Source organism: Cyprinodon tularosa, unplaced genomic scaffold (assembly GCF_016077235.1).
Source record: "Cyprinodon tularosa strain WSP-4 unplaced genomic scaffold, ASM1607723v1 ctg226, whole genome shotgun sequence".
Taxonomy (NCBI): Eukaryota; Metazoa; Chordata; class Actinopteri; order Cyprinodontiformes; family Cyprinodontidae; genus Cyprinodon; species Cyprinodon tularosa.
In genome coordinates, this window is record NW_024038844.1 from 598,273 (window position 1) to 625,028 (window position 26,756).

At 38.2% G+C, this 26,756-nt stretch overlaps 1 protein-coding gene across 1 annotated transcript; it reads left to right on the plus strand.

Annotated features, from left to right (window-relative positions):
• Nucleotides 1-26,315, plus strand: LOC119784433 (voltage-dependent calcium channel gamma-4 subunit-like). Its single transcript, XM_038286478.1, has 4 exons — nt 1-359; nt 16,242-16,325; nt 24,180-24,320; nt 24,585-26,315. The coding sequence occupies exons 1-4, from the start codon at nt 137-139 to the stop codon at nt 25,136-25,138; spliced, it is 1,002 nt and encodes a 333-aa protein (XP_038142406.1). The 5' UTR covers nt 1-136; the 3' UTR covers nt 25,139-26,315.
• The last annotated feature ends 441 nt before the right edge of the window (nt 26,316-26,756 follow it).

Below are 26,756 nucleotides of genomic sequence, written 5' to 3' on the forward strand. Positions count from 1 at the left end.
AACAACAAAAACTAAACGGGAAAGCTACAGGGAAAGATCGACACTAGGTTTGGTCCCAGGGTTTGTTCAGTGTTTATCATGCTTGTCTAGCTGCGTGCGTAAACCGCTGTGGAGGAGGATGCTCACATGAGACGCCATGGCATGGTGTGATCGAGGGGTTCAGACTTTGTTGGCTGTCGTGGGAGCCTTCGCCGCTTTCAGCCTTATGACTATAGCCATTGGCACTGACTACTGGCTGTACTCTCGGGCGTACATATGCAACGCCACCAATGTCACCACAGATGACAGCCAAATGCAAACCAAGAAAGTGAAGGGGGACCTAACGCACTCTGGACTGTGGAGAATCTGCTGTATCGAAGGTAAAACAAAAAATCTAATATAAAAGAATTTGGGGAACAAACTTTTCCTTATCTTTCTTTTTTCTTTCCTTTTTTTTTAGTTCTCTATTTCGTTCTTTCTTGTTGGTTATGGGTTTGGAATAGAAGCGCGCACTTGTATCCTGTTTGAGAAATATCAGTTTCAGCTAAAACAAGAAAGTTGTCTGTTTGCGCAAAAAAAGTACGAGCAACCTTTTTTTTATTTAATATACTGTACTGCATGCTTGCAATTGAATAATAATGCCTCAAAAGAAAAAAAAAAACATGTCATTGCTGCTTTGTTCAGGTGAGCGTGGGGGTGCTTTCTGCAGCTGCACACTGTTCCCTGAGGGGTTATAAGGGCTGGGCATCTTGTTCTGGAAAAAATGTCGATATTATTTTGATATTACATTTAATTGGACAGAAAACAAGTTCTGAAATCACAGTGGCGTCTCTAGACTAAATTTACAACGGGGTCCAAAGCCCGTACTGGTCAGTGACTGACTTAGAGATTAAATTTACCTGCTTCTTTCTCCCACACACTCTTGGTAAATATGTATTAATAACTTTTATGTCTTGTGACCTATTGACACAAAATTGATGCAACTCATTATTTTAGACTAGAAAGACTCTCTCTTTGTTTAATTTTTTATATTTTTGCTGTTCAAAATGAATATTTTAGCTATTTCCAATATCTCTTACTGTAGGTGAGTGACTGATCTAAGACTTGTCAAACCATTACATCTGATTGGATAAATGATGCAGACTTGTTTTCATTCAGTTTTAATACATTTTTTTTTTTTTTATTAAAGCAACATTGTTTAACTTTTGGTCACTAGGAGTGCTAGAGATGTAGGCTGAATCCCAAACAGTCCCCTAACCACTAACCCTTAACTATCCCAGTAAAGTGACACTCACAGCTGTGAAAGAAGCCAGGATTGTGTGTGAGGGGTATAAATGTGAATGGGACAGCCTCTTCACTCCAACAGAAAAGGGAACACCTGTTGCTATGGCAACACAGTGATGCCACATGTGCATGGCTGTATCTCTGTTGTAGGTTAACATCTCAAGCATTTTCCCCTTTGTTAAAAATAAATATATGTGATCAAATAAAACCATTTCTAAGAGGACATTCCATTTAGGAATTAATTATGTTGCTTTTTCCTAATTCGTGATTTTCTGTCAGTGTGAGGAAGTTGTAGCAAACAGCAGAACTGCATTTAAATGCATCTGTTTCCTCCGCCAGTAGTTTGCCATTACACCCACTTTTTCATTGAGCCTGAACTGATGAAGGCCCTCTATTTAAGGGCTGAACGGTCCACTTGCCCTACCCACTACATGCTTTGGGACAGTCCTTGATGTGGTGGACCCTCCGCAGGAACACGCAGACGAAGGATAAGTGCTAAGGATTAGTATATAGGGGCCGGTTTGGATTCAGCAGTAATATACAGGTTTAATCCCTCTGTGTTTTGGAATCTGAGAGTAAACCACTTTGGACCAGCAGATTGAGAAGCCATGGAGTTACTTTTAAAGAAAAGGCTACATTGATCCCTCCGGATTAAATCCTACATCAGAAAACCAAAAATATGCCAATCAGATAATGGTGCATTTAGACCAAAAGCATCTTGTGATTTAGATCATCTGATTGATATAAAAAGTGGATGTATGAATGGCATCAAGCAGCGTCAAGAAGTCGTACACCACATTCGAGCTTTGGGAGAGGCACTTCCTAGTACTGGGGCATCAAGGCGTTCAATGCTAAAGTTCAGTACTTATGTAGAAAAGCTAACCCAGGGGTTTTCTTGGAGATGGCTACTACATGCAAGCAGTGATCCCAGCTTCTGCAGCACTTTCAGCATCTAAAATTTGAATAAATATAAATGGGTTAAACTCCACAAGATTACAAAAGCCAGGAGAATTTTTTTTATGTACCAAGGAAAGAGAGAGAACTATAATCATTATTAATCCACAAACACATTTCTTACTAAACAGTGGCAAAACAGTTTATAAATACCTACATTAACTCAAAATTATAAAACCTGCCTGTAAAAAATATTTGATTATGTTTTCTGGAACTTTTACCACAAATCTAAAACCTGCTTATATTCATTTCAGTCGCTACAAATGGCAGCAGGAAATTCCTGACAGCCTGGCTGGCTTTAGAGAGCTCTCACTGGGGAGTCCCAGCACTGTCTTTCGTCGGTATGTTATGTCTGCCACTCTGTACAAATACAGAGTATTTAAACAGGATCATTATTCTGATTAACTGAATGAACAATGTGGACTTTCTAGCTTAAATATTACAATTATTGTTTTCCAACTCATTAAATCAAATTAAGCAGCTCTCTAGCTTGCAATGACAGAACAGAGTGGCTCAACTGCCGAAGTGTCGAAGCATCAAAGCATCTTGACCTGTCACAAGGCTTAGAAATGAAGGACTCAAATGCAAGACCTGACACAGTGGATTAAAACTCAAAGTTCTTTTAATTCAGTCCAGGGTTGAACAACAAAAAATCCAGCAGAAACAGAAGTATCAAAAAGCAGAGGCAAGACAGGTCCAAATCCAAGCAGGGGTCAAAAACACAAGAAAGCTAAATCTAACAGGCAAAAAAGGCTGGAACGCTAAGCTCAAAAGACTAAGACGAACTGGCAAAGGGAAGCTGCAAGGGTAGGAACTAAATACTCTAACAAACAAAAGAGGAGCACATACACCAGGTGAATTGCATTAGGCAGTGGCAGATCCTGATTGCAGGAAGGAACTTAGGAAGTGAAGCTGCCTAAAACGAGAGAGGAAATGAGTACCAAAATAAAACAGGAAGTGAAAAGACAAGGTAAAAAAGTGACATCAATCTAATCAGGTCTGCCCCTGACATGACCAATGTCTGGCCAATCGTCCAAGTCCTTGTGCTTAAGAGCTTTGGATGCCGAAAACACGTTTGGTCTGAACACACCATACGTGCATCAGATCTATTTTGTTGCCTAAAGACAACCTTTAGCTTAGTTAATGATTTTTTTTGTAGTAAGGCTAAATTAGTATGTAGTAATGTAGTAAGGCAGCGCCCAATCAGTAATGGATCCAATCCTCTCATGTTCCATGGGGAAGTTTTTGAGAAGGACAGGCCACACTAAGTATCAGTACATGCCAAATACCTGAAAAATAATTTAATATATCTCTAGTTAAGCACATATGCTGGTCAAACTCATTTAAATCAAAAAAAAAAAATAAGGAAAATAGGACTCAAACACAAAGAGAGCATTAATCCTGGGGAGAGTGAAAGTACCCAGAATTAAAAAAAGAAGAAACTGTACAGCTAACTAATATGCATACTTTTAAACATGTCAATGTGCATAAAAATCAAGCACAGTGGTTTGAAATGCATATGGAGTTAGCGTAAGATAGCTCCTTAATAGCAAGCAAAAATAGCAGCTAATGAAAAGGATTACAAACCACAAATTATTAAAAAATACTTGTCATTAATGCCCAACTTACAAATAGAACAGACAGATGAAGGTAAACGCACTGCCACTACAATATATTTGAATATACCACTCCAATTATTTCATCATACCACTAAACTACAGTATCCCAAGAGGGGCAAAACGGTGCTGAACAGAGAGATCAAAACACGATAACTTAAATACTTAATACTAAACTTAATACGGATCTTTTTATAGCTTGTGCAAATGAAGTGCATACCCAATACCACTGGCTCTTCTAGTTTCTACAGATATCTATACAAAATACGTAAGTTTAACACAATGAGTTTCGTAACTTTAAATATGTCCCAAAACATTTTTTCTCCTTGCATAAAAAAAAAACAAACTTTTTCTTAATATTCTCTCTCTTGAGTATAGTTCATAACTGACCTCTGACTTTCTACACTTGTTCAGTTGTGGACAACAACTGTGTAAAATCTCAGATCTCTAGTCATATAATTGTGAAACTCAGACATGTTTTGTATGCAAAGGACCAGTTTGCACGATTGTTCCAAATTTGGACCAAAAGTGCCTAACTGGATTATTTTAATTTAATGTATATAACTTTTTCAGCTTCAAGAATTTTGACAATGCATTTCCTGTGCATACCCAATCATTTCTACATTACTCCCGCTCCTTATGCATATAAATGAGTGCTATATTTTTTGATCTATATAAAATGATATAGTAAATTATTACAAGACATATTTTGTTATGACAAAATATTACGTTTTTCTTAAGTGTTAAGGATGAAATGAGCCCTTTTATGCCAGGATAGTACTCTAATCGGAATGAAAGAAGACACAAACAAGATTAGAAGTGAAGATTATGAGTTGTAATTTGATGACACATTATTAATTATTATGTATTACTGTTTATGGGGAATAATAGGCTTACAGTTGAGTTGATTGTGGTTTTCGTTAGGATCACCTGATTTAATAGACATGCAGTATTTTAGGTTTTGTTTAAAAATAAGCTTGCTCTTAAATGCAGAACAAAATGTGATGGAAAAGCAACCAGGAGCCGGGCGGTCGGGGCTAAGGGGCTAACATATTTAACAATGAGGGCCTTTTTGTGCAGAGATATATTTATAGTATTTCATGGGATAAAGTGTGGTGCTGATGGACCGCAGTCTTCTAGCAGAGAGGAACATCTGAAACTGTTTTTGTCCAGAGTGGGAGGGGTCTCAGAGTCCTGGAGGTGTACAGTACCTGAAGAGAAGAAAGATAGCAGCCAATCACCCTCTCTTTAGAGGAAATGATATACTGCTGCCTGCTCTTTCCCCTGATGATGGCAGGAATGTACAAGGTGGTGATGAAGGAAGAGAGCATGGACTCTGTGATGGCAGGGTAAAATCATTGTTGCTGGCAGGCAGAACTTTAGCTGGTTCAGGAAGTACATTCTGTCAATTGTGAGGGGGTGTTGCTCAGCTTCCACTTGAGATGATGGTGCCCAAGAAGTGGAATCCTGGTGATGCAGGATGTAGAAAATCACCCACAGAACTTTTTGCTCTGTATGTGAACTGCAGGGGATCCAAAACAGGGTCTGTGATGGATATAAGGTGTGGGTGCAGAAATCGCTCAAAGGTCTCCTATTGCCACATAGGTCAGGGTGACAGGTCTAAAGTAATTTAGTCCTGTGCTTCTTGTTTGTTTTTGTTTGTTTTTGTTTTTTTTTTTTTTGGGGGGGGGGGGGGGGGGGCGATGGATGCTCTGAAGGAGAATCACACCACAGCATGTCTCCAATGTGGTTTGTAAATATCTATGAATACCAGAGATAGCTGATCAGAACAGGATGGAATAGGGAGACGGTCCAGCTTGGCAGAGGTTCTGCCTCTTGAACAGTGTATTGAATTTAAGCAGGTGAGGTAGGGGGTGGGGAAGGGGTGGAGCTAGCCAACTCTAAGGAGAGGGGGAGGAAATTGTCAATAGGGGTTGAGGCTGAGTGATGGGGTCCTGGTGGATGGTGTTTGATTGACTCTCGAAGCGGCATAAGAACTGGTTGAGCTCATTGAAAGGTCAGAGTTGTTTATGGAGTGTGTTCGTGTGTGGGGTGGCATTGGACCTATGGTTTATTGCTTTAACCCCCATCAGATAGGTGTAGTCTCATTAGCAGGGGTATAAAAATGCAGGGATCACAATGCAATCATTAATAAATCTTATCGCTGTTATTTTTGGTTCTGAAAACACTGGGCGAATGGTTTCCGATGATTCTAGGGGTATATATGGTTCCTACCTAAAAATCAAATATCAAATTAAATCATAAAACTCAGATTTAGTACCTTGCAGTTTACAAACCAACCCCCTAGTACAGTGATGTAAGGACTGATGTAAGGTGATCCATTTTGTTGGTGTTAGTCAGGATTTTATTTTATTTTTTAGGCTTTATTTTTTAGCAACTCGTTCAATTTATGTTTGATTTTTATTAAATATTGTTTCTCTTAAAAAGGCAACAAAAATATAATCTACAGGAAATAGGAAGATGTGCTATTTTAATCAATTACTGTTTAGGGGGAAATAAAGCTTATTATGGTTGTGTTTATAAAATTGTAATTAAACTATTATAGACAATACATGGCTAACTACTCTCATCTATGGTCATGAGCTCTGGGTCATGACTGAAAGAAGGAGGAAACCAGGATGAGGATACCAGGATACAAGCGGCTGAAATGAGTTTTCTCCGTAGTGTGTCTTGGCTCTACCTTAGAGATAGGGTGTGGAGCTCAGTCATCCGGAGAGGACTCAGAGTAGAGCCGCTACTCCTCCACATCGAGAGAAACCAGTTGAGGTGGCTCGGGCATCTGGTTAGGATGCCTCCCTTACGTCTCCCTGGTTAGGTGTTCCGGGCATGTCCCTACGTGAGGAGACCCAGGGGGAGACCCAGGACATGCTGGAGGGACTATGCTTCTCGACTGACCTGGAAGAGCCTTGGGAATCCCCAGAGGAGCTGGCCCAAGTGGCTGGGAAGAGGGACGTCCTGGCCTCCCTACTGAAGATGCTACCCCCACGACCCGACCCCGGATAAGCGGAAGAAGATGGATGGATCGATGGATGGATGGATGGATGGACGGACGGACGGACGAACGGACGTTTCTTGCACACACTGAGCTGAATCCTGATTTGTTACCTTGCAGTTTTAGCTACCAAAAACAATAACTTCTTTAAAGCATTGTCATTTAATGTGGTTATTCAAGCTGCAATAATTATTTCACTTTGCAGAAAATATTGTTTTTTGGGGCCAAAGGTAAAAACAAAACAATAAAACCACAGACATGAAAAATCCAGATTATCAAATATGCATTTTCATCCAAAGTGTCATTAAACAGTCGAGCTGTAAAAAGGCTAACAAAAAGACTTTCAGTCAAAGGCATAATGAACTGTTTTTCCAGAAATATGTGGAACATCATGTCACTTTTTGGTTAACTACTGAAGACCATCCTATCTGCTCTTCTGCCACTGAGTGAAATAATCATCCAAAATTGTGATCATATTTCTTTCTGTTAAGACCCCTCCTTCTTCTGAACAACTTCGAAGTATATAGAGAAAGCAGTGGACCTATTAAATGGCTAAAAACAGAGCAGTGCAGCAAGAGGACACAAGCACTTCACAGAGATTGGCATGTGGGACAAGCAATAGATAAGATGATTCCCACAGAACTGGGAACCGAAAGAAGATTGTCCACTATATCTTTAATATTATAATTAACAAAGTGACATTTTTTTCTATCAAATAAAGGCAGTTGTTCATTTATTTCCAAACAGAATACTTCTGACTGTGCTGACAGAACAAGATGATGACCTGAGTTAAATTTGAATTAAATGTTTTGTCAAATAAGTTCTACATTAAGACCTCAAATAAAAATTCTAAATCCAATTACAGTATAGATGTTGCTTTAAACCAAATGCACATCCATTTTAGCTTAGAGATCTATAAACCATTAGGGAATTCAGTTGCATTTTCAGTGAACAATGCATAGTGTTGAGTTAGTGGATATAAAATTGATGAATAAAACTTGCCTGAGAATTTAGCCTTGATGATTCCCTTATATGAACTGTACTCATATAGCCACACTAAGAAGTCTAGCAGGGAAGATATGAACCAATCAAGCATATAATAAGATAATCTCCACACAATTTTTGAAGGTTGATGTTGTCTTGCATGTTGAGGACAACACTTTACTAGACATTTTATCTCATACCCTTGTAAAAAAAAAAACTTGTACTTCAGGCTCAAAGTATGTTCAGTTAAATCTCATTCTGGAATTCACATTGGGGGAAAATGCTATGCTATTTATGGATTTCATGTAAAGTTAATGAAAAGACTAATCTCTCCTTGCGATTAGTAAGAAACTGCAGTAGATTTAAAATGGATTGCACAGTGCTCTTAAATATCACTTGCCATTCCAGACCAGCTCTTTAATCTAATGGGGGGTTACACATGGAGAGGATACTGCTCTGTGGCTCTTTTTTTCATTTGTGCACGTACAATTCAAAAAGAAATCTGTGCAAAACATTTCTATCACTATTTTGTTTATAGGTTCATATATTAAAGTTACAACCCTTTGATTGAACCAGACCCCTGTTATTACCATAAACAAATAAAATGTTCTTTCACTTTATGCAGCAATTTCTCTGTTTGTTTTCTTTGTTTGTGCCTTAGTGGAATTCAATGCCTTTAGGCAATTTAAAGCCTAACTAGCTCTATTGGGGAAAATGAACAACATAAATAATGGGTAGGCCTCAGGAGGTGCTGTCTGACTTATAGGGGGAATTATAGAAATACCTTGTCTTGTAGAGCAAGCTAATGGTTTGATGAAGCTAGGCAATTGTGGAAAAGCAGCTTAAAAGAACTATAGAAAGAACTGGACTGTAGCATCTAATGCAGCAATAAATGCTACATCTCTCACCTAAGGAGTGAATTCATACATCCTAAGCATGCTATAGCAGCATATACAAAATATAAATTATTCTAAGTAAACATGAATTCCTAGATCCCCACATGTTTTGCTGTGGGTGAATTTGGAGCTCTCATGGAGTGTCAGAGGTTGTGTTTGCATTAGGCTAGTGAATGCATCAAGAAGATGTCAAAGGCGTCCTCAGAGGAACAGCAATAGAAATGTGAATCTGGCTTGCTGGGGGGAGGTTGCTATGGTGAAGCAATGCTGAGTAATAAAAGATGAGCTCCAATCTCTCAGACAAATGGGCCCTGGGGAGACACCTCCCCCAGTGATCTCACTCTGTTTCCCTCTGCACAGTTGTTCGTTCTGCCATGATACCCTCAATTATTTCCTCATTGGCCTTCTGAGTGCATCTAGATTCCTTAATGCCATCTTTTAATCTACAGACACCTCCTATTTTCCCCAAACAGTTGGATAAATTAGTAATTCAAACAACTGGTGTTGTGTTTTATAACATACTTCCTATGTTATAGTATAAAATCCAACATAATGTGAATTTGGTGAAATATCAAGTTTTCTCATGTCAATTAAGTACTCGAAAATAAAACAAAAATATATACATATTATGTATTTAATTGATTCTGTTAATTTCTATAGTGCCAATTCACAAAGATGTCATCTACATAACCAGATCATACAGTTAGATTGGTTCAAAGTTTAATATCTAAGGAAAACCAGCTGATTGCTTCGACTCATTGACTTGACGACAATCCCTCACATCAAGCATGCATGCAACAAGAGTAGAGAGGAAAACCCTCCTTTTAAAGAGAAGAAACCACCAGCTAACTGTCAACTAGTTTCACAGCCGACTCCTGGATGGAGTAACTGCTTTGTACAAATTGCAGTTATGTTTTTTGTTGTTGTTTTTTAACATATGCTTAGTTTGGTTTGAAATATTTTTTGGCTATTTGAGGATTTGGTAGAGGTAAATCATATTTTCAGATTACCGGTATGTGTATGGCTGACCTGGCTCCTTCTCTTTTCAGTAAGTGGTCAGGAAGGGGGCTGAGAAGGACAACATTTTCTTTGTTTTTAATGATTAATTTTAAAATGTTTAAATTATCTTTTTGTTACTTTGACTTTTATTTACTTCTTTTACAACTTAGAGATTCTTGTATGTAATTTGCACTATAAAAACAATTTATCATTTTCACCATTTATCATTTGTTAGCACCAGTTTGTTCATCTTATCTGTTGTACAGTGTCAATCGCCTGCTCATAACCTAGGGTGTAACTTTGTAATGAAAGTTGTTGGGGACACTATAAGAGTGGTGGCTGATGGACCTACAGTTATTCGACACAGATGGTTTCAATAGGGTTTGTTTTTTTCAAAATTGAGCTCAAACATATATTTATTGAATGGTTTCCTATTGTTGAGAACACGAGAGAACCAAAATAAACTCATAATTATATATATGGGTAGTTAGACATTAATGTATAAAAAAGGATGAATAACAGCCGATTCTGATGCCAACAGCGATACATCATGCCTTCCCAGCATGGACATAATTTCAGTTTTATTCATCCATCCATCAATCCATCCAAAAAATGTGGATTGATTTATTGGATGTTTTCCCTTTCAACTACATCAGTGATTATCCTCCTTCAAAAGCAACAAAATCAAATTTAGAAATTTGTCCCACATATTGCGTACGGAAGAGTATTAGGGCCACTGAAAAAAAAAAAGTTAACTGATTTTTAACTGAATTCTGAGATTAAAGTCAGAGTTCTGAAAAAGAAAAGTCAGAATTCGGAAATTAAAGTCAGCATTCTGAGATTGAAGTCAGAATTCTGAGATTAAAGACAGAATTCTGAGATTGAAGTCAGAATTCTGAGATTAAAGAGAGAATTCTGAGGGGGGAAAAAAGTCAGAATTCTGAGATTAAAGTCACAATTCTGAGAAAAAAAAGTCAGAATTGTTAGATTAAAGTCACAATTCCGAGATTAAAGACATAATTCTGAGATGAAATTCAGAATACTGAGATTATAGTCAGAATTCTGACTTTTTTCTCATTTTACACAGAAATAAAATAAAAAAAAAATAAGTTAACTGTTTTTTTTTTCAGTGGCCCCAATCCTTTTCTGTAGCTGAGAGCCAAAGTCTATTGAAATTATTGGTGGGGACATGTCCCCACCAGTCCTTCAGAAAGTTACGCCTGTGCTCATAACCATTCATTGCAAACATGTTTTGCTTCTTATTTGGAATCACTGAGGATCAGACCAATTTTTTTACTGCTGTATAAATAAGATGTGTCATTGTGTCAAACCAATGAACACATTTCAATGGTTTTCTGTAAGTGCAGTTTAATAAATGTAATATAAATTCAGGAACTGAGCTTCAGTTGCTGAAGGGAATAAAACAATTAAAATTCCTGATCATTTTGGCACATTTGTGTTTTTTAGCTTGAAACATAAAGATGAATCTGATGGTAATTTTCGGCTACATCCAGTGGTCAGACTGCAGTGACATGAGCCGCCACCCCACGGTCTCTCCCCTCATGGTACAAAATGGCTTCCACGACATTGCTTCACCTATCTTGTCAACTGACAATGAGATTTAGTTATATTAGATTGTATCATCAAGCTTTTAATTAAGCTGGTTTTTTTTAGTAATAGAAAGACAGTTTCCTGTCCTACCTACAGCACAGACACGGACCAGCTGATGCCTTGTCTCATCCCGCTCCGCCACTCACTGTGGCTGCTCAGTCCTCTGATACTTATCAGTATCAGAGGAGTCCTCCGTCCATCTCCAGCACTTAGCCCCCAGAGCCTAGCCTTGGCCTCCTGTCATCTCCTCCTGCTCTCCCTGCCACTGTGGTTCCTTAGCTCCACGGACAGCATAGTTGGCCGGTACCTCCCGGTTCTAGCGCTCTCTCTTCCACTTTTCTCACACCGATTCCTCGCTGCTCCTGCCTGAGCTCAGGAACTACATCTCCTCTTATCTCTGTTGACTAGGGATTGTGTCCCCATGCTTTAGACATTCTAACCAAAACAAACATTGACCGAGTGTAGGAGAAAGATGCAAGTCTCCGAAAAAAAAAAAAAAATTGATCGTCTTCATAATAACCAGCCGCTTAGTCTAGCTAACATAGATAACTTTATAAACAGTATTTTATTAGTCTGTGTACAATTATATATAGGTCTAACTTGTTGCAGTCCCATTCGAGCATAATGGTGATCTCTATAGTCTATACTAGTTTGCAAACCCACTCCTATGTAATAATAAATAGCATTTTTTAAGGCAAGACAAACATAAAGATTGAGACCTTCGGTTCATGGGTGATAATAAATAACATATATAATGATATATACCATTTATGTCAGTAAATCCCTGTAATTATTAGACACAGTAGCTTTAAAATCTCCAATTTAGAAGTTTAGAAGGAACTCAGCATAAATTATTGAACATAAATAGAAGATGCAGCTGGTATGTTGGGATTAAGCTTCTGTGTTAATACAAGGTGTATGTTTGAAAAATACAGTAAAATAGGTAAGATAGAGGAAATTTAAAAAGGAAAGCAATCTGAAACATATCAGGAAAGTGTGTGTTTGAGACATGATAGTGGAGAGTGCTGTGAAAAAGACAAGATGATTGTTAAAAAAGAAACCAAAAGACTGAGCTCAAGATAGGGGAGCAAACAGTCTGAGCCTGTTTCATCACTTAATCCCTGAATTTCTTTAATTTTCCTTCACTGCTGTCTCAGACGTCAGCCTCAAAAATGCTAATTTCACAGCGGAGCATCACATACAAAAATAAGTACTTTAGGAAATAATAGGACAATTTAAAGCTGCTTAATAAGAACCATTTCTTAAATTATTAGGTCGCAATATGTCAGTCAGTATTTGAGGGATTGTGTGCATGTTTTATTACATAGCCAAAAGTGTCAAAAATCAAAATTACCTGTGAGACTGAAAAACACAAAGTTGTCATGGGAGATACAGTAAGGTAATAATGGAGAATTGAAACAGCCATTAAATGAAGCTGATCAGTCGGTGCTCAGTCAGTTTTAAGTCTTAAGCACCAACTGGGGTCACTACTGTCCACCATGTCGGCTCACAATCTCCAAGACTTTAGCAGTAAAAGGTAGGTCTTTCATAATGGTAATTTTAAGGACACATTCGCACTGCTGTTTGGCTTCAAAGATTGATCCAGGGAGCTGTTAAAGTGAGAAAAGTCACACCTTCTGTTACATAGCTTTCTTCCACAAGGAGATTTTTAGAACAGACAAAAGGTCATGCAGAGGCAGCATAGTTTCCAGGGCAGTATTGACCCATACTGTGCTGATAATATAAATAATAATACTATAAAAATGACACAAACAAGAAAGTCTGTCATATGAGGTTCCTGTTGCTACTTTAATGTTAAAATGTAGCTGTGTGGCTGCACCTCTGCACTCCAAGAGTCTTTGTGAAGTATTTTCAAACTCCTTTCAGGATTTTATCTCTATATTATTTTTTTTCTGTTCTTCTCAAATGTACTGCTCTTATGTCAGACCCCCTCCTCCTTTTGCTGCACTAGGAGGGAAATGTAATAAAGGTAAAGACATGTTAGCCTACATTGTTTAACTAATAATGTTTAAGTAGCACAACCAAAGGTAAATATAACCAAGTAGATTTTTTTTTTATCTTGATTTAAAGCAAGTTTTCAACACTTTGACAGGGAGTTTAATTCAGTAAAAAAAAACAAAAAAAAAACATAAAAACTAAAAGCTGCTTCTCCATGTTTGGTTGTGATCTTTAGTATATAGAGTCGATTGTAGTTAAAGGGCTGAGAGGTCTAGTTGATAAGCTCACAAGTTTCAAAGTATTTTGGTGCCAAGCAATTCGTGAATAAAAAAAGAACTAAGATGCACTTTTTGACATTAATTTACTAGACTTTTGTGGATCAATAAAATTTTTTTTAAGTCTGTTCTGATGGAGAAAATTGTAATTAGGAGGTATGGCTTCCAATGAAATCCAGCGATTACCAAGAATGCAACAACAACAAATATTGAGCACTGAACTAAGTAAGCAAATGAAAGCATACAAACACACACGAATAGGGCTGGCATAGATGCAAGTACTAAAATGCAAGAGTTAGTAAAGGATTCAAACAATACTTTTAATTCTTATCAGAGTCCAAAAAAGAAAAGGCAAACCATAAATATACTAATGCATTCACCACTCTGCCAATTCATACCCCTTTCATACCCACCCACTTTGCTTTCGTTCCTGTAAATAAACAGTTACATACCAAAGGACTTAAAGCACAGCAATTAAGTTAACCTTTTAATATAATAATCCAGATACATGGTCATATCATTGCTCAGATCAGACCCTTTTCAAATTTAAATATATTCTTTGATATTATTTACAAGAATTTAATAATAATATGTATATATGATACATTTACATTCTTAGCCACCCTAGAGACCAGAGTTACTCTAAGTGAAATTGTACTGGTATGGATTAGGGTCAAATAAACATACTTCCTCACCCATTTATCAAAAGTTCTGGGTTGTTGTTAAAGGGATAGTGTGCTACTCATGGGGCTTTTTAAAATCAAAACTAAAGCACTGTTTTCATACTGTAAGCATGGGCTTCAAAGAACATGGAGCAGAGCAGACTCATGGCGGCCACACTAGGTCTATCTTGAATCTTTCCAGCAACTACTCTGTCCTCCCAGCAGGGGGCATTTGTTTGTTGGGTTACATTGATTGAGCTCCATTGTAACACTTTTCAGTTGCTGTTGTTAGTCAGTTACAGTTGTTATTGTTCACAGAAGTTATTCCAGCAAGCAACTGTGCACTCCTTCCAACTGTACACCCCTTGTAACTCTACACTTCTTCCAACTCTACTCGCTGTATTTTTTGAAAGGCTTTCCATGTGTTTCCTGATTTAATATAGCTGATTTGTCTAGATAAATGGGAGTTGCAATCTTCCCTCTACTTAAAAAGAATAAACCAAAGTAATACCAGATTTTAATCACTAGAGCTGCAAGTACTGTACTGTAAAAAATATATATTATAAAAAGACAGAACTGCATATCTTTCTGAACCTTATGAACTGTCGTAAATGTGACATTGTCACATTTTCAGTAATGCTGGATAAAACTCACCGATGGCTCATAATTAGTGATGTTATGAGATGAGCCGAGGCTTTGAGGTATGTGTTGAGTAGTGGAGGGGGTGTTTCCGCGAAGCACGTGTCGAGGCTTTCTTCATTTAAGTAAGGAGAGAAAATTAATGACATCTGAAGCCTTGTTACGCCGCCATACCACATGACCACTTGGGGAGGTGGTTCAGCTCACCCCGAACTTTGACAGGCATCAACCTCTGTATTCAGTCAAGATGTTGGAGTTTGTAGGAAAGATGCGGTCAGTTGGATAGAGCTGTTTATATTCTAAGAATAGATTAGTTGGAAAAACAAGCAATCTAGTTTGTTGAAACTATTTTGGTCAGATTAAACAATGTAAAGATCAAAATGTGAGCAGGCCACTGGTCACAGTTGTAACATCAGTATTAAGTAGTACTGCTTTCTGATTTGTAGTTGTCATTTCCAGTGATGTCAGCTGTATGACATTGACTTCCAATCCTAAAGTTGTTGGTTTGAGACTCACCTCGGACTTTTGAAAGTTGTGATAATATTTAACAAGTATTTTGGCTAATGTAACAAATTCATATTGGTTTGCCCTTGTACAAATATAGATTAGGTAAAAACACACCAAAATAGATCAGTTGGTTTAGTCAAAAGATTGGTCAGACACATAATTTCCAACCTGATTGAAATCAAAAATAGTGGAAAAACTATTATTTTTGAATAAGAATGAAAAACACCTTTGATTTTGCTCATCATTGCCCAATTTGCACAAACACTTTCACTGTCTGTTAAAACTTTAAAGGATATATTTTGAAATGTTCTGCTCCTAGCTGAGAGAGATATTTGAGAACTAATGTGCTGTTATTTTGTGTAAGAGCATGAATTGCTTTCAAGACTGTTTGCTTTTTGTTCGTTTATATTAGGTGTTAGTGCATGTTAGAAATTTTTAATGAAACCTGAGCTACTAGTGCTACTGTATTGCTGGTGAAGTAACTAAAGTTTTAAAGCAGCCAACAGCAAAATAAAGACAAAAAGGTCAGAATGTGGCTGGGAGATTGGAGTCAGAGCTTTAATTCAAAGCCTAACCGTTCAATATTTATACTCCTCTAATGTTTTATTCTCTTAAAAGTCTGTAGAAATGTTTCTCAGTGAATAGAACAGATATTTGAATTGAAGGTGCCTTTAGGGGTGTGTTGGTGTTGGAAGTGTTGTGTGAGACAGTTGACTGGGAGAAGGTGGTGGGTGGGTAAGTGTTTTTCCGCAACAGCTTGTTCTATGATCTGTGATTTTAGAAGAACTGTTCCTTTAATTATTACTAATTTTGTCCCACATTCTTACCTGCCAATCTTTACCTTGCTTTTGGCCTCTTCATAGGTATCAACAGGGGAAGCTGCTATTGGATCAATCACTTTCCAGAGGATAACGACTACGATACAGACAGCTCAGAGTACATCTTACGTAAGTCAGTGCAACGGCTTCATCTTCAAACACTACAGCTTTTAATCCACTGTCTTCCTCCCCCTTCTGTGATGATGGAGTTATCACGAGAGCACTTAATGTGTCATGACATCTTAACCTCCCCAATAAAAGCTTGATGTCATGACAGTGACTGCAGCTCTGATAAGAAAAATGAGGTGTTATGTGTTGAGCTACAGGGCTTGTCTGAAACATTAGGCTTCCATTTATGAGTGCCAAAATTTCACAAACAAGATAGACTGAGTTCTACACAGCCGTGTAAAAAGAATCAGTATCCCATTAAATATTTAAACCTTTATTAGGAAAAGAACAGAGATTAATTATGACTTAAATAAATAAATAAAAAAATATAATCAAGTATTAACAGAGAAAGTTTTTTAGTTTTTAGTTTTTTAGGACACTTTAAACACACTAGCTAGCCGTCACATCTATTTATTTATTTTGTTGGTCACTTTTCTGGTCACTTTAGTTTATTCTTTGTCAGTATTTAATAACATAACTCAGGTCTTTTAAGTTATTTTTCTTTAAAAAAAATTCTGGTTAAAAAAGTTGGTTAAAGATTTAATTGGAAGTCTGTGTTTGTGTTCTTTATTAAAATTAAATCATTTAGCAATATCATAAAATGTCCAGGCAGAGCTGCACATAAAATATGGTTTCAAATCTTTTCAATAATTATTGATATCGATCAATATGCATTTTTTTTTTATCGACACGTTTTTTTTACTATATCGCCCAGCCCTGCTACAGCCTACTAAAGCAAAGCATTCTCCCCCTCGAAGCTAAACAGTTAGTGTTAGCTTGATTTCAGAGTATGCTGCATATGATAAACTGGTATCCAGCTGGTTCAATCTTAGGCCATATTTGTAGGGATCTGTGTAAGCAAAGTCCCAAATAGATTTAGCAAGTGAGAAAATTTTCTCTCAGATTTTGAGTAGTCTTAATAGACTGTATTTCCCAGGCAAGTAAACTGTTCACTCTTAAAATGGCCTATTTCTACAAGTAGAGGTCAAGTGCCCCACTGTTAATTGGAAATGCCGGACTCTTGTGCATGTTCATTTTGTGCCCAGACACCGAGCCAAACTTGCCAGTAAGGCAAGCACTGTGGGTAGAGATTTAATTGGAATTGACAAATATAATAATATATCTGTCACATCTTGGTTGTGGTTTAGAGGACCCAAATACAGAGGCAGAGAGGCTGTGGTGAATTCTTGTTTTTTTAATGGTAACACAAACAATAGGGGGCAAAATCCAACTTAAAATGTTACACAGACCAGAACCATGGAGACATCAGGGGAAAACAAGCACAAGGAGCCAGGGAGAGACGAGGTGAGAAGACAACAGCGACGACAGGACCAGCAACAACAAGGAGTGACTGCAGAGGGAGAGTATATGTAGCTGACTGAGACAATGGCAGGGCTAACGAGCTGACAAGGAGCAGGTGTGAGGAGACAATGAGGAAGCCAAGTGGAAAGGAACACACACCAGAGGGTAACAGAGGAAAACAACAGAAAAAACCTGAGAACTAACATAAATCTAGAAACTACCACAAAATAAGAATTAAACCAATAAAATTAGGAAACATGGAGCAAAGTGAAGCACAACATAACCAAAACCATGACAATATCATCTGCATGAAGTGAGATTTTGTGGTCAGTGTCTGCCCTCGCAAATGGCTCAATTACGAGGTCAAAAAGGATTCGACTGAGTGGACAGCCCTAATTTGTTACGCGATTTAGGGTAAAAAGTTGCAACATTATATAGTTTGTCTGACATTTTACAACAGGGGATGTATACAATAATTTGATACAAGCTAATTCAAAATAGAGCCTGACCAATATGGAATTCTACAGGCTGATAAATAATAAAATAAATAAATTGAACGTTATTGATCTAACCATAGAGAAATTGACTCTCTGCATTTAACCCATCTCCTTTGGGTGTGCAGTGGGCTGCTACTGTGCACCTGGGGAGCAATCGGAGGTTAATGGTCTTGCTCAGAGACCCAGATTTGCAGCCTGTGAGAGTGGGTTTCAAACTCACAACCTCAGGATTCCAAGTCCTGTGTCCTCACCACTAGGCCACCACTCCCCAACTCTCTGCATTTAACCCATCCAAGGGGATGGGTTAAATGCAGAGATGTGTGGTGCCCGGGGAGCAGTGTGGGGTTAAGAGTCTTTGCTCAGGGAACCGGAGAGGCAGTCCATGGGTGAACCTCTGGATTCAAAGCGCAATGCACTAACCACTAGCCCACCACTCCCATAAGGATATCAATGTTGGAGGCTTTAAAAAAACAATATGCAATATATTGGCTAACATCAGCCAATATATAGCCAGAATTAAAAAAAAACTGAGTATGGACATATACAGGATATGCACTATACTGCTATAGTAAATATGATTTAAGACAAAGAAACAGAAAACAGAATGTTGTGTATTAATCTGCACTAATCATAAGATAAAATAAAGTTAATGTTTTATAAGTTTAAAGTTGTTTTCCCAAATACTGTTATAAGAGCCATTCGAGGCCAGAGAGGAGAGAAGCAGAGGAGCGAGTGTGTGTATTTGTTGCAGCTGGCGCCAATGGGAGTGAGGTCTACAGGACAACGCAGGGTTGAGGCCCTTAGTGATAAGAAAGCACCCGCAATAAAAATGAAATATTTGACATCTCAAGGTAGCCCAGCTCAGCAAAAATCTGGCCATACAAAAGAGTTGTTATTTTCAAAGCACACAGAGCAGTAATGGTCCCAGAAAGGGTGATGAGACGAGGGGGGAGCAGTATGGTAGACTGACATGGCTTGAAGCAAGGGCTGACATGTTTTTGACTAAACCGTCATAAGTTTCTGATTTGAATGCACCAGATGTTTTCATGGCCTGAGAGATTGCTCTCACAAGAATGAGATGTGTCTATGAATGTCACCGTGTTTTGCAGATAAATATCAATGTGACCTTTACCAATGACTGAAATATGTTCTGAAGGGGGTTTTTCCACTGATAAGAAATGTATAAAAGGGAGCTGGCATCACCATTTGTTCAGCTTCGGCTCACCGCTGACCAGCTCATTGTAAATGTGTTGTGTTCAGCAATAAACACACTGGACCCGGACCCAGCTGCCCCTGCCTGAATTTTTTGATCTTGGTTTGAGTCTTTTTCTGCTTTTTAAGAACTTTGAATTTTTATAAAACTTAGCTTCAATTTTAAGTCGTCAAGAAGAGAATTATAGACGACAAGAACTAAATAATTAAAAGAATCAACTTTAGTTTGAGCAGTGTCAACATAAGACTATAAATACAATACATTTTTGTGGTGCTGACTTAGATACACTATATTGCCAAAAGTATTTGCTCACCCATCCAAATTATTGGAATCAGGTGTTCCAATCACTTCCATGGCCACAGGTGTATAAATTCAAGCACCTAGGCATGCAGACTGTTTTTACAAACATTTGTGAAAGAATGGGTCGCTCTCAGGAGCTCAGTGAATTCCAGCGTGGAACTGTGATAGGATGCCACCTGTGCAACAAATCCAGTCGTGAAATTTCCTCGCTCCTAAATATTCCACAGTCAACTGTCAGCTGTATTATAAGAAAATGGAAGTGTTTGGGAACGACAGCAACTCAGCCACGAAGTGGTAGGCCACGTAAACTGACGGAGCGGGGTCAGCGGATGCTGACGCGCATAGTGCGAAGAGGTCGCCAACTTTCTGCAGAGTCAATCACTACAGACCTCCAAACTTCATGTGGCCTTCAGATTAGCTCAAGAACAGTGCGCAGAGAGCTTCATGGAATGGGTTTCCATGGTCGAGCAGCTGCATCCAAGCCATACATCACCAAGTGCAATGCAAAGCGTCGGATGCGGTGGTGTAAAGCACGCCGCCACTGGACTCTAGAGCAGTGGAGACGCGTTCTCTGGAGTGACGAATCGCGCTTCTCCATCTGGCAATCTGATGGACGGGTCTGGGTTTGGCGGTTGCCAGGAGAACGGTACTTGTCTGACTGCATTGTGCCAAGTGTAAAGTTTGGTGGAGGGGGGATTATGGTGTGGGGTTGTTTTTCAGGAGCTGGGCTTGGCCCCTTAGTTCCAGTGAAAGGAACTCTGAATGCTTCAGCATACCAAGACATTTTGGACAATTCCATGCTCCCAACTTTGTGGGAACAGTTTGGAGCTGGCCCCTTCCTCTTCCAACATGACTGTGCACCAGTGCACAAAGCAAGGTCCATAAAGACATGGATGACAGAGTCTGGTGTGGATGAACTTGACTGGCCTGCACAGAGTCCTGACCTCAACCCGATAGAACACCTTTGGGATGAATTAGAGCGGAGACTGAGAGCCAGGCCTTCTCGTCCAACATCAGTGTGCGACCTCACAAATGCGCTTCTGGAAGAATGGTCAAAAATTCCCATAAACACACTCCTAAACCTTGTGGACAGCCTTCCCAGAAGAGTTGAAGCTGTTCTAGCTGCAAAGGGTGGACCGACGTCATATTGAACCCTATGGATTAGGAACGGGATGTCACTTAAGCTCATATGTGAGTCAAGGCAGGTGAGCAAATACTTTTGGCAATATAGTGTATTACCTCAAATTTTTTGCCTTTCTGGTGCTAGAGCCCTGAATAACTTTAACACTGCAGATGCTGCATCCAACGGCTGTTATATCCTTAATGAAGTGGCTCCACACCTGACTTTTCCCCTCTGCTTGTGAAATGAATATATATACATTTATCATATTTTAATAATTAGAGTTTAATTCTACAAATTAGCATTTATAAATAAAAACAAGTGGCTGCATTCAGCTTGAAGTAATAACACCCGGGCTAAAGGAGGAACTTTGTATCTGATTAATTTTTAAGATTCATTTACAAAAACACCTCAGAAATATAAACTTGTAATATTTGCAAGCAACTAAAAAGTTTCCTCCTTTACTCCCCTCCAACTGACTCCTGTTTGATCTTGTGCTATTATTGAAGGGCCAACACCATCCAGGCTATGTGCTAGTGTTTTGGCAAAGATTTATTTGTCTGTGTTCAGGAGAGAAATAGGCCTAAATGAAGTGCGATGAGCGGGGTCTTTTCCTTTCTTTGTTATGAGAACTATGTTGCCCTCATTCATTGATGGAGGAAATAGCCATGTCCAAGGGATTCAGTCAAGGCCGTGGTTAAAGATTGAACTGGAGAAGTTGAAAACTCCTTGAAAAATTTGCTTCGAAAGCTATCCCAGTCCAGGGATCTACCAGATTGCTTCGAGGATATTGCTTGGGCTATTTCTGTCTGGCTCAGAGGTTATTCCAACTTCACCACCATTTCAGGCAATGGTTTTTAAATGGGTAGTGGGTCAAGAAATGCATTTTCTTGGTGAAATGTCTCCATTGATAAAAGATTTTTAACTCAGGATGCTAAAATTCTGCTTCTACCCGAGTCATGTAATGATAAGGCAGCAAAATCTTTATCAAGCTAAAGGGAATACTATAAACTGGTGGCAGACACACAACATGCACAGGTTTTTACCTGTGATTGCACACACAGGCCGTATTCAGATGCTGGGTGTATAGCTCTCTTTTGCATACTTCTTAGGTTTTCAACTTTAATTTGTTTTATATTAAATGTATTCAGAATCTATTAGTTCTTCTATTACTGCTGTTGCTGCAGCTGCTACAGCTAAATGTTGATAATTACAACATGTGTGCTTACTATGTCTGCAGGTGCTGCTAACTGAAGTATTTAACTAACTAAAGTTGAGCCATTTAAAGATACTATTCTTGGCTTGAAACATTTTACTAGTTTATTAGTACCAATCTTTTTTCTGATTTAATACTTCATAATAATATGAAGTATTAAACCTACCCAAGAGGATATGAGATCAATAAAGTTCTATGATTCTTATTTTTGTTCCACTTCCATCAGAAATGAGGTTCAAGGGCATTACATGCACATCAAATAAACCTAAAAACAGTCTTTTCTAGAGCTTTGAAAGTAAATACTCTTTGTAGTCAAACCCTTGTATCTGACATTCCATCCCCAAGAAGAAGCTTCATACACGAACCCTTATGTCTTGAGCCGCATGCCTACTTAAACTCACACAAATACAACCGCAAACACCCCTGCTTACCACCAAACTGACCATCAGCCTTCTCATAGACTGGACTGGCAGTAGTTGCACTTTATGCACAGACTAGACATTACATTACTATTCACATATTTTTCTTCTAACAAAGTTTCATATCTTTGATAGTGTTCCAATTTCTTGTCGTTTTTTTCTTCAAAGTTCTGGTTCAAACCACAAGAAAATTTTGGCCAATTTTGCTCCACTTTTCCCTTTCCAACACTCCCATAATTGTGATTGAATCATAATTGCTTTAAAGATAATATTTGAGATAATCACAGCATTTTTTTGCATGGTAAGAATGATCTGGTCTGAATCTGAATGGAAGGATGCCCGTACCACCCTGACCTCAAACAGAGGTTATCCAAGATGGTAAACGTGAAGTATAGCCAGTCAGAAAGTGATTGCCAAGAAGAAAAAAAACTCACAATTTTAGGAGGAAGAATTCTTGCTTTTGCTGTCTCCACTTCTTTCATCAAAATATTTTCTCATTCTGTTTTTCCTGTATTAAAGTAAGTCCTTGAAGTATCACAAATGCTTCCTCTTCATCGACCATGTCTATTTACACTAAATTATTGTTTAATTACAGTATGAAGGCTGTGTGAGATTTCCTGTCTGTCATCTAAATATTCTTTAATCAAATCTCTGTGTTTGGTGTGATCTGCTTGCTGTGTGGCTGTTAAGGACCAAATCAGCTTATTTTTAATCATCATGCATGGGGTCACTGATGATCTTCAAATCACTTGATCATCTTTAAAATCTTGCTGTGTGATTGCTTTTCTGTTGAGACTATTTAGTTTTTTTTTTTTTTATTGTTTTCAACAGTCTTTCTGTTAACAAAGGGCCATTTTTGCACTTTCCTTTTAAATTAGTTTTTATGATGTAAAGTTCAGTTTACTAGCAGGTAACAGACACCTCAAACGTGAGGGCGTCTGCCGGCAGCGATCTGATACAGCTCTTGACAATTCCTTTGATAATTCCACAAAATATGCCGTTCAGAACGCTACAAACCAGGCATTGATCCCGCATCTACGACCGTCAATGCCTGCTAGAGCTACAGTAACAAAATGTTTTAAATACATTCACTCTTGATCATTTAAAAAACTGCAGAGCTCTATGGACGGAAGAAAACAAAGCAGCAGAGTTCATTTTAAAAACTCAAATCCACGACTCAGCCGGCTACCCAGCTAGCGCAAGCAATGGTGGCACTATGTCCAACTTTGACTCAGATGAACCCAATTTAATCCACTTCTATCCCCTTCTCCACCATCGTAGATAAGCTCCATCTGGCTTTCCCATGGTGCTTCTTCAACCTGGTCACTATTAGATTGTAATTCCTCCTGGATTCTTACTGACTTGACTTAATGAAAGAGTTTGCATATGACTAAAACTAGTATAACCTAAAATGACAATGTTTGATACACAGACTAGACTGAATAAATAAAAAAAAAAGACAATGACAACAATGTTTTGGATTCTTATGAAAGCAGGTTATTGCATCCATTTTTAATGCATTTAATTTAAGGTTTACAGGTTATAGATTCCATGAAAGGGGAAACATTTCTTGAGAAAATAAATTATATTTTCAGTCTTTCACATCCCCAAAACTTTGCATTGTCCAAGGTGTGTACATTTCTTAAACCATTGTGTGTGCTTACAGTATTCTATAAGTGAATTGAATAACCTAATCTTAGCAACTAACTAATAGTACAATTTTCTTCATTGTGTGTTTTTTTTAACAGGTATAGTGCGTGCATCCAGCCTGTTTCCAATTCTCAGCACCATACTGCTGATGTTGGGTGGATTATGTGTCGGGATCGGACGTTTATACAGCAAAAAGAACAACATCCTGCTCACTGCTGGCATCTTATTTGTGGCTGCAGGTAGGACAACGCTGACTGTCAGAGACACATGAATACACAAATTTAACCTGATACACAATGATAGAATAAGACAACTGTTTTTTTTTGTGATTTGTTGTAGATATCATATAGAGCAAGAGAAAGGCCTGTCTTCTTTCCACCCACATAGGGTTGTTACAGCAGACAACAATAGAATTTATAGACCATGTCACAATCTGAAAACAGTTTCCTTTTTTAGCTTTTACCAACTACCTTCAATTCCCTTTGTGTATACACTCTCTTCAGGGCTGAGCAACATCATTGGCATCATTGTTTACATCTCCAGCAATGCTGGGGATCCCAGTGACAAGAAAGACGAGGACAAGAAGAACCAGTACAACTATGGCTGGTCCTTTTACTTTGGTGCCCTCTCCTTCATCGTGGCTGAGTCAGTGGGCGTTCTGGCAGTCAACATATACATCGAAAAAAACAAGGAGACACGTTTCCGTGGCAAACGAGACTTCATCAAAACCACCTCATCCTCTTCACCATATTCCCGCATACCAAGTTACCGTTACAGGCGGAGGCGTTCTCGTTCCAGTTCAAGATCAACAGACCCGTCCCGCGAACCTTCCCCTGTCAGAGTGAAGATCGGAGGGGGACCTGGAGGGGGAGGGCTGGGAATGGGTCTACCGATGGGGGACATATCCATGTACACTCTCAGCAGAGACCCTTTAAAGGCTGGTAGTGGGCCTGCAGGGCCATATAGTCCTGATAGGGACACTGGGTTTTTACAAGTGCACAACTGTTTCCAGAAAGATGTGAAAAACGGGGCGAACCGGAGGACAACTCCAGTATGAGGTCCGATTTGTGTTGCTGTGGAGCTTTATGGAGCATGTGAAATGCTATTCAGATGTCAAGAAACAACAGTTTGCCATGTGATTGTTCGGGCTGTGGCACTATCGCCAGGTTCTAGATGATTTTCTTTTACATCTCCAAGAATGCTTTGAAGTTTATAGAACAAAATTTTGTCTGTGAAATGATCTAATATCATATTCAAATAGTTGTTATGGATAGATGTAGCATTGTTTCCCAGAAGTGATTTAAGAATCATATAAGTTATGTTAGAAGAAAATTTTCTTCTTTTTTGCTTTTACATTAAGCTTGGCGAATGTTGTGGTTTTGCAGATATTATTTGAAGGTCATTAAATCATGGGCAGAGGGGAGATCTTTTCAGACCTAATTATCATTTTGTTCTATTTCAAAGGATTGAAATATATATATTTTTCTGTTTTCTTGTGAATTACTGTTTTGAAAATTAACCCCTTTCACTGTTAGATGTAATATTTATTGTCTCCAATGCTTCATTTGTTCATATAAAGTAATCACTGTTTATTATCAGAGACATATTATACTAAAGTTGTTAATAACTTATCACATAAGGTGCTGACTTATTCCTTTAGATCTACAATTTAAATGCTTTCATTGTATATCATTGATCTTAATCAAGCTTGAGCATAAGTCACGTGGTCAATGTGTGAGTTGTATGTGAGTGGGAGTATGTGCTGGAATGTTTTGTGTGTCAAACACAGTATAACTTAACAAAACTGAGTTTTTGTAAATAATTGTAAGAGCAAAATACTCCCAGTAATTAGATGTACATTCCAATACACTGTGCAGATTATCAGTGTAAATGTTACTTGCAAAGACTGCCTTGTAAAGTGCTCTCAATATGCTCAGGGATGATGAATGGAACGAATGAGTTCCTTTCTTAAGCCAGACAGACTGTTACAATTGATGCGTTTATAAAGAAAAACTTAAGGTCATGCCTTTAGTGTTTACAGATGGAAAGATATTTTTACTTTTTTAACAGGGTTGTGAAGAGCAAATTCAAGTAATCAGTGTTTTGTAGTAGAGTTTGGAGACTAAAGATGGGATTATCATGGTGGAGTTAAGGTAATTGCTATTAAGAGTAGCATCCTTTAGTTCAAGAACCGAAAGAGAACAAAGTACAAGAGAACATCTCACAAAAAAAAATTTTAAGCTGTAAAGAAAGTTTCAAAAAAAAAAAACATTCTTTGTGGGGCTTCGTACACTATAGCTGCTTTAATTATTAGATTTGCTACACATTGCTATTTTTCCACCCAGTACATACTGCTAAAAAATATAAAAGCTGGGGAGAAAAAAAAGCTATTTTCCAGGCAAGTAAAAGGATTTTTTTTATGGATTTGATCGTTCTAAAGGTGCAGAGGGAGATGTCCAGAGTTAAGTTAGACTGATCGGTATCATTATCAGCTGATGTTAGCGTATTAAGCAACCAATCCTTGAGGTCACATAAAGGACATGCATTGCTGATCCCTCCATTTGTCATGCGTTCTTTTACTTTGTTAATAGATGTTCCTTTTATTCGTCATTGTATCATTTTTATCGTGGAAATGGAGGTGGGGGGCATAAATATCTGCAGCTTGTATTGGGGGT